This window comes from Arabidopsis lyrata (assembly GCF_000004255.2).
Source record: "Arabidopsis lyrata subsp. lyrata unplaced genomic scaffold ARALYscaffold_135, whole genome shotgun sequence".
NCBI classification, from domain to species: Eukaryota; Viridiplantae; Streptophyta; class Magnoliopsida; order Brassicales; family Brassicaceae; genus Arabidopsis; species Arabidopsis lyrata.
In genome coordinates, this window is record NW_003302456.1 from 1 (window position 1) to 9,678 (window position 9,678).

Sequence of the window (9,678 nt, forward strand, 5' to 3'; positions counted from 1 at the left end):
TACCTTATAAAACCTTATAAGTACCTTGTAAAACCTTTTAAAATACATTGTAAAAGCTTACAAAACACTTGTAAATACTCCGTAAAACCTTTAAAATACCTTGTAAATTTTCCCCACCAAAAATTTTCCCGCCAAAAAAATTTCGGCAAAAAAATTGCGGAATCATTTTTCCTGCAAAAAAAATTTTTTGGCGGGAAAATTTTTTTGCGGGAAATATTTTTACGGGAAAATTTTACAAGGTATTTTAAAGGTTTTTACAAGTGTTTTGGCGGGAAAATTGCGGGATCACTTTTCCCGCCAAAAAATATTTTGTATTTTGTGGACCTAATTTTGTTTCAAATAAGGGTAAAATGGTCATTAAAAATTAAAAGAGGGCAAACTTAAAAATGGACTCTCAAAAAGGGCATTTTTGAAAAGGGGTATTGAAAAAGGGGCATTTTTAACAATTTCTCATTATATAATTGTGTTTTTTTTTAAATTGTTATCTAGTAGTTTAATCAATAATATGACCTGGAAAATTAAGAAAATTATTAAAAAAATCTATTTTAAATAATATTTTAGCATAGGTGTGAGTTGTTTTTATGAAATTTTTAAAATTATTTTAAATTATCTAAAAATTAATAAAATTATCCAAAATCATCTATAGTTATCCGAACATGAATTCTCTTCTTGCCTATTTTATTAGTGGTTTTATGCATCTGAATTATTCATATATTGCATCTGTATAATCTAATTTATTTTAAAATATAAATTTGATGTGTAATTTTTGATAATCCAAAATATATCAATTCGATGTGTGTACACGTTATTATCCAAATTTTTACCAGAAATGATTGTATCTACATATTTGTTGGTATTAAAAAAAACTGTTGAATCTGGCTGAATTCAGCTGAATTTAGTTTTATGCAAATGGTGACTGCGGAATTGCTGAATCGGGTTGAATCCAGCTGAATGTTTTTTTGATGTTACCATTTAGACTCATAATCTCTTTATTTGTTAAAAGTATAATATAATCAAAATCAAACAAAACAGACTATTGGTAAAAAAACAGTATCATGAGTCTAATGACTATATATAGTTTTCGGTAAAATACAGACTATACAGTATTATTTCCAATCATAGTCATAACAAATTTTTTACTTTCTCTCCTACATGAATTCGAGTGGCGTCGCGTGACTTTGATACAAACCATTATGGTACGTGTGTCTTTGTCAACTGATTGAAAATCATGCGCTATAACTCAATATTATTGTAGTTTAAGAATTTCTGTGTTAAAATATGATGACTTTTTTTTTTTTGGGTCAAACCCATGATTTTTATTAAAACTTTAAAGGCCTCAGGATGAGGAATGACAACCAACAAGAAGAGAAATGCATTAAAAACAGCAACAAAATCTGAAGATACCACATAAGAATGGTATAAAGAGAATCGAACAACAAGAACGATTTCAATAGCTTCTTGAAAGACTACAACCATTGTAACCCGAGAGGTTACAAAATCTGCATCAAAGGCAGATAACACCATTAACCGGGAGGAGGATCCTTGCAATACTAGTGTGGCTTGAACATCCAAACCATAGGAGGGAACTTTGGGAAGACAAAATGCTCCATTAAGGAGATACAAGGGCACCAAATACTCGACAGATTCAATGGGGGATAAGTATAAACTATTTCAACTATTTAGAACTTAAATTTGATTTTTATAAAAAGCTTTGGGCCCGCTTGACACTTCTATTTCTACTTCAGATCCTGTAGAAAAAATCATGGGCTCAGTCACTGATGGCTATTGGGTTTGGGCTCATCGATTGTCACCAAAATTTGTGAGCTCAATATCAACTTTTATTTTTTTGGGCAAATTAGTCGGCTCAACATCAACATGTAACGAAATTTAAAGTAGAATTCACCTTCAATATTAAGGTTTTCTGACTACCTCACCTACCAATTTTATCCAATGGACAAATTAGCAAACAAAAACAGTTTCTCATGCCCTTTTTTTTTTTTTGTGCACAAAGATTTTATAAATTAAAATTCTCCAGCCAAGGGGGAGAAGGTTACAGGCAAAGAAATCCAAGCCAACAAGGCTACCATCATCACGGCAACATAAGCCGAGCAAAGCACATAAACGCCGAAAAAGCAAAGATAGATACAAGCAAATCTAACACTCAAGCCAAAAACATTATCTTGGCGTCCTTGAACCTTGACAATATTAGAAACTAGAAGCGAATAGACGCCATGGAGAACAAAGAACACCAAAGGTGATCGAAAGTTCGAGCTTGATTCTGCAACAAAGGCAGAGAAAGCACGCCGAAAACCGGCTGAAGGAGCAAAGGCGACATAGCACCAAATTGCATAGCCTTTGGAGATAACAGAGAGCGAAGCCTCTGACCTTCTTTCACATACAACGGTTGTCCGCGCAACACACCAGCAACGGTACAAAGACCAAAACAGTACGAAAGAGGATAGTGATGAAAGAGTTCTCTCCTTCGAGAAGGAGGATGGTGAGAAAGATCTCTCCTGGCCCCGACAGAAGGAATTTTGGTAACGGGGCAGTTCACCTGAACTATAATGAAAAGGATGCTCGACGAAAAATCTCCAGAGGAGCAAAGAGCCAAACGCAATCACCAAATAACTTCGCCACATTAACATGGGCTGGGAACAGAGTCGCACAAGACGGGAAGCAGCCATGGAGTGCAAGCGGTTGAGGGAAGCAGCAGACGAGAGCGGCGAGGGGAAGACCAAGCCGGCGACGGCAAAGAAATAAGATGCTTGAGGTCGTGGACTGGGGAGAGAGGGAAGATGCAGATAGATGCACTTGACTTAGGCCCATTAAATAATTAACCAAAATCTGGCCCATTATTTGCAAGGCCCAAACCAGGCCCAACACATGAAACCCTAGGGTTGCTCCAGCGACGAGAGAGAGGCAATGGCTGCGGCTGAAGGGCGGAGTAAACACCAGATCTGGATAAAGAACACCAGCTTGAACAGAACCAAAAAACGTGGAAGAGGACGGCCAGAGGAGGATGGCGGCAAAAAGAGCACCGGTGAAACTCGGTACAAGAGACCGAGCCCTTCGAAAATCCACTGAGGAGGGGACATGAACAACTGAAACCAGGAGAGATGTGGTGGTGGGCGAACATGAACGCCAGATCTGAGAAGATCCATGGTCACCAGCACTCAAGTCCAAGCTTTGCCGAGATGGAGAGAGGTCGGCATCTTCGAAAGAGGAGCCCACGGAGGTGGATGGATGGATGGAGACGGGTCTTCGGTGAAGAACCGAGAATCAGAGAAACGCAAGGAGACACCGGATTTCAACTCGGTGAACCGTCTCCGGCGACTCTGTGCGAAAGATGAAACGAAACAGGAGGTTCTTTCCTGAAACCAAACTTGAGCTAAAGAAGAAAGAGAGACGGAAGAGCTACAACAGCACCAACAGGGATAAAGATCCCGACGCCGGTGAGCCATGGCTTCACCGGCGTCGGAGGTTTCTCATGCCCTTTATTCTCAATTTAACAGCCAAATCGATATTAAATGTATCAATAATTTTTACTATCGAATCTCTGAATATCATCCAAATTTTATAACCAACTAGTCAAGAATCAAGATTTCATAAAACATTATCGTTACACTAATGAGATATTTTCAGTGAAATATAAACAAATCAAGAAAAAAAACATCAGATCTATCAAACACACATAGAAACCATAGAATTCAATTAAATCAATAGAGAGATAAGTTTGGGGAGCAAGCTCTTCCACTTGCACAGAGAATCACAGAGGAAAGAGACTTTAACTTTTGACCACTGTGATTTCTCTCTGCAAGCGAAAGTACTTAGTCACCAACACAGGAAGATAGGTTTTTGCTTTGATAAATTTCGTTTTGGAGAGGAAGGTCTAAAGAAGAAGAAAGGGTTTATATAGGGGAGAGGAAAATAGGGTTTTGGGCTGAGATTACGATGAGACCGCCGCTTTAAGTTTTGTTGACTTTTTTTTTATGCTTTGTTCAGATTCGAATCTGACTGTCTCCAAATAATTTTCCTTTTTCAGCTATAATTTAAGGATTTTATTCCTTTTATTATTTACTTGTTAATATTTTATTTGTATTATAATGGTGCTTGGGCAACACGATTTTTTTTTTTTTTACAATTAGTTAAATAATTTAATGGGGATCGAGGGATCAAATATCATTTTTATATTAGATATATTATAAATATTATTTTATACTTGAAAATTATTAACGGTGTTCAATTATTTTCAAAGGAAATAATTGAATTTCATAAAAATTATCATCATTTTTTGAATTCTCCTATACTTTTTTTTTTTGGTAAGGGAGGGGGAGACAATTATCTCCCACCATTTATTAAATTAAACTAAAAAGAATTATAACTGTACTAGACGTGGAAATTCTGTCCCAGTCATATCTTCTAACATAATCGAACAGACTACATCAGGGCAAGAGTCAAAAGAATGAAAACCTAACTGCAAAGAAAACGCATAGTTCGCTAATCCATCTGCGAAACGATTAGCTTCGCTATACACGTGAGAAACCCGGACTATTCAGTGCCTTGATAAAGAGTCATGACACAAACGTACCAAAATAATTAAATGCCAAAATAATTACCGATTGTATTTCGTCACATGTTTTTTACACTTCTAGCAATGTTTAGTTTGAGATAAGAAAAATATCACCTAGTTGGAAGAAACTATAGATCTACACTTCTCAGAAACTTTAAATTCCCATCAAACTACATTTACGTAAAAATAATGATCCAACAACTTTGAGGCAACAAAAACAAGTATTTGAAAGTTATATCTTATTTATGATCATGAATTATCTCATCGCTATATGGTAGTGGTAGTGTGAAAGAATTAAATTATGCTAAATCTAAGGCAATACGTTTGATCTTCTGTAGAATCTAAAAAGTAAAAACAATATTGATTTCAACTTTACTTCAAAGAAATATCATCAATTTTGAATTGTCTTATATTTGATTAGATGCCAAAAATCTAAATACCTTGTTTGCCTAACATTTGACTTTTTTTCTTTGTCACATGTTTTTAACACATCTTTTCTAAACATGTTTAGTTTGAGATAAAAAAAAATCAACGAATTTGGAAGCAGATATAAAACTACACTTCCCTGAAACTTCCCATCAAGCCACCTTTATGTAAACATAAGCATTGAATAACTATAAACATAAGAATTGAATAAATTTGACCAAACCAATTTATATATTTTCAAAATATTAATTCAAAAGCTTCCTTATAATTTATACCGATCTCTTTGTATTTTATAGAGATTTCTTGTAAACAAAGTTGACCGATGTCTTTACTCAAGTTTTTACAGTCTAACAAATTGACCAGCCTAACATATATATTTAAGAATTATATTGGGTCTATGCATTTGATCTATAACATCACTACATACATCATACATGTCAACAGTCAAGATCTCTCCGCAAGATAATAGTCAACAAAATTCAACAAATAAGAAAAAAAACAAATTAAAAATCCCGTTGTAAACTTTAAATCAGTTCCCTCTATAAATACAACATCCCCACCATAAAAACTCTTCACCAAATAATTCAGCTTCTATATTCTCGGGTGTAAAAGGATTTAAAACCCCAATTCATTCATTCATTTATTAATTCCTTTTTACATTTTTTTTTTGAAAAAGATTAATTCCTTTTTACTTTTACATAAGAAATATGAAAAAATCTCTTGCATTGATATTCTTATTAAACTTTCTTCTACTGATGGTGGTACACGTTCCGGCAAACGAAGCGGTAAGGTTTTTACCAAAAGAGCGTCTTGGCAATTTACAGTTTCTACAAAAAGGTGAAGTCACTCCTTCTAATCCTTCTAGCTGCACACATATCCCTGGCGGCCACGGTCCGCCGTGCCCTTTCCAAGAACGCCATTTCGCTGGCCGCGCCGCAGTGCTACAACAATGACATGAATTTATCCAACTCGTACAACCATGTTCATAGCTACACCTGCTCATAATTTAGTGATTAAGTTTCGAAGTATATATATATATATATATACATATATATAAAATACTTTTCTTGTTTGATTCAACTTTTCTTGTTTTGTTATTCTTTTATTACAAATTTATTTTTAATTTTGAAATTGTAAATATAAATTGAAATCTACTGTCTAATGATGAGTGGAATGTCATGTATATATCTCTTAATGTTATACCAGCTAAGTTAATATATACAGTATATGTAAAATTGCTTTGTTTTATTCATCTTGAAATGTTTTTATATATAATCAAATATTCATTTCAATTTCAAATATCAACTATTAGTTTTTTAAATTGCAAGAAAGATTATATTGATACATACCTAATAAAGAAAACTTAATTAACTAGTAATTAATGACGATGGAATTGTAATTTATTGGAAACAAAAAAGATGGAATCTCTGAAAAAATGAGAAAAGGTTAGTCACTTATTATGAATACTAAAAATCGAAGTAATTAGTTGTTTGCATCTTTTGATTTTTCATAGAGCTTCACACTACCGCCCTTTACTTTGCATTTTCATTGGATTGTGTCGAACCATGGACGTGACTCTCTTGGGTAAGCTAATAGCTCCTTTCTAATGACTTAGCAGGTCTTATGAGCGTGTGAAAATAACATGACGGTTGAGCCTGAAACAACAAAGTTTTCAAATTATATTCAACCATTTTTTGTTAAATTTGGGCTAATTCTGGGCTTCCAACTAAAAACCAATTGGCAATTAGTGGATTGGCCCTAACCCTTTATATATTATTGATTGTCCCATCAAACTTCCGATGTGGGACTTGGATTGTATCTCCAACATTTCTAAGGTAGATTAATGTTTTTACATTATACTTTCCTCCATGTAGATTTTGGTGGTTGTTTAGATTCAAAGATGGGATGAATGATGGAATATTAATGACGCATTCAATTCCTTCCATCATTGATATATTAAGAAAACATATATAATAATATAATGAGGAAAAAGATTATATTTTTTAGTCACACAAAACTACATACAACGATTTATCAATTAAGACATACGTAGAACATTTATCATTCTAGAAACCTTAGAAACAGTTCCCACAATCGTTGGACGATGTCTTATTTAGAACCACTAGTTACAGACTTACAGACACTCAACGGCTCGAATTTGTTGTGCATGACCATCGTTGAGGTTATACTGTTTTGTCTCTTATTTGATTGTAACAGAGATGCTCCTTTCCACGATTGATGTTCTTTTTATGTTTCCTATACTTGTTATCTATAGTTTAGGTTGAGATAAGAAAAAATCAAATAAGTTGGAATCAAATATAAAACAACGTAAAAATCAAAAATAGGGAGGCATTTTTTATTTTATTATACAGAAATAAAGGTATAATTGGATTAATATTATATAAAACATACATTAGTTGGAAAATCCTAATTAGTAAAGGGGGACTCACAAAAATGCCCCCTTTTTAATACCCATTTTCAAAAATACCCCCTCCCTAATAGCTTCCCTGAAATTGACTATTTTACCCTTAATGAAGAAGAGAAAACTGGGGAACGACGAACAAAAATCTCTGCGTCTCTCGTCACCTTCACAGCCGACGAACAAAAGGTGATGAGATCTTAGATCCGTCGATATCTTCATCTTAGATCCGTCGAGTTCAATCGAGTTCAATCGAGTTCAATCGAGTTCAATCGACGAGGATCAATCGATTCTGTAATCAAAAATCTGTGACTCATCCCAATCTGCATCAATTAGGTTCGAATCGCTTCTGAAATCTGAACCGTTTAGATCCAAAAGTTCATCGATTTCGTCTTCTAATCTGAATTGATTAATTAAGAGCTTCGATTCTGTGTTTATCTATTTTCTCGAATTTGTCTTGCTTGAAAATTATAATTCGTGTTACCTTTAAAAACTTTCTAAAACCATTGTAAAAATTTCTTCTTCATCTTCTCACTGTATTTATGTTCTTCAGTAACTATTGTACACTATTAGTGAAATAATTTTGATTTACCGTGTTTTTTGTGAAGATTGTAAACCTTTAAAAAATATTGTAAAACCATGAAGAACTTTATAAATACCTTGTGAACTATCATAAAGATACATATGTTTAACATTATAATACATTATCTTTTTTATCAGGTCGTAATGATTGAGTTGAATTGCATATCTGGTGTTTGGAAATTGAAAAATAACAATTGTTGGGATTTTAAATTTGATGTTGAAAGAGGAGGGTCTCTTACTTTTATCAATGAGGATACGTGTTTCACTGATTTGTGTGCTGTTGTTATAGAAGATTTTGGAATTGATGTCGGTATTAATATAGTGAAACTCAGTTATTCATTACCCTCTACAAAAGACACGCCTCCTATGTATATTAGAAATGATAGGCAAGTGCAAGCATTTATGAAAAAGCTTGCGGAATTCAGAGGCGGTATTCAGCTATGTGTAACTGTTGAGAAGGTATTTTACCAACATTCAATTTTGTAAACTGGTTTAACAAATTTGTAAACAGTTTTAATTATCTTTACAGGGGAAAACAAGCAGTAATCCAATGATGGGGACAAGCAACATCTCAATTAGTAGTGAGAGCAATACAGATCCTTATTCTACATATCAAGTCATGAATGAGGTAAAACAGTAAAGAAACCTTGTAAATTAGTAAACAAATCATTAAAATAGCTTGTAAATAAGTTAACAAAGATTCAAAATAACTTGTAAATTTGCAAAAATTATATTACAGGTACAAATGTATTCTGCAAACCCTGCTCCTATAACTTTTGTTTCAGCTCCTGCATGTCATGTCATGAATGAGGTATTTTCAATTCCCTTACAAATTCTTTGAAAATCAGTAAAAAATCTTTTTAAAATACCTTGTAAAACCCTTTTAAAAACCCTTTTTAGTACACTTTTTAAAATAACTTGTAAATCCTTTTAAAATACCTTGTAAAACAATTCAAATCCAAAATTTTTTTGCTTTTGCAGATGGGATTTGACTCAACCATCCCGGAGAGGGTTAGAACTAAAACGGAATCCTTCTCTAATATATCTGAAGGTTCAGCTCCTGTAGGTGGTTCTACTATTTATGCATCTTCAAATACTTTGTATTGTGGAAAGTTGTTCAAGGACAAAAAGGAAATGGGAAGGCAGATGCAGTTATTTGCAATGGAGAATAACTTCGAGTTCCGGACTAAGAAATCAGACTCAACACGGTATACTCTTCGTTGCATTGATGAAAAATGTAGTTGGAGGTTACGTGCAACTAGGGTTAAGGCATCAGATAGTTTTATTATTAAAAAGTATGTTAGTGAGCACTGTTGTGATTCTTCGCTAAGGAAGGTTAATCATCGCCAAGCAACTGCTAGGACATTAGGAGAAATGGTAAGTAATCATTTTCGTGGAGAGAAGCTTGCGCTTAAACCTAAACAACTGATAGAAAAATTCAGACACGACAATGGGATTGGAGTTTCTTATTCAAAAGCGTGGAGAGCTAAAGATCATGCAATCGATGTTGCTAGGGGTACACCTGAAGATGGTTATGAGTTCTTGCCAATGTGGATGTACATGGTAAATGAGAAGAATCCTGGTTCTGCAACCTTCATTGAGGTCGATCCTGACAACAAATTTAAGTACGCATTTCTTGCCTTTGGTCCGTCAATTAGAGGGTCTAGAGAAGATCTCAAAG

At 34.0% G+C, this 9,678-nt stretch overlaps 1 protein-coding gene across 1 annotated transcript; it reads left to right on the plus strand.

The window, feature by feature from the left end:
* The first annotated feature begins 5,593 nt into the window (after positions 1-5,593).
* LOC9298901 lies at positions 5,594-6,009 on the plus strand. The gene has a single exon (XM_002862779.2). The coding sequence runs from the start codon at positions 5,704-5,706 to the stop codon at positions 5,947-5,949; it is 246 nt and encodes an 81-aa protein (XP_002862825.1). The 5' UTR covers positions 5,594-5,703; the 3' UTR covers positions 5,950-6,009.
* The last annotated feature ends 3,669 nt before the right edge of the window (positions 6,010-9,678 follow it).

Bases quoted from the DNA above. Each gene is read 5' to 3' on its own strand.
- LOC9298901 (XM_002862779.2), top strand. From the start codon at position 5,704: ATGAAAAAATCTCTTGCATTGATATTCTTATTAAACTTTCTTCTACTG.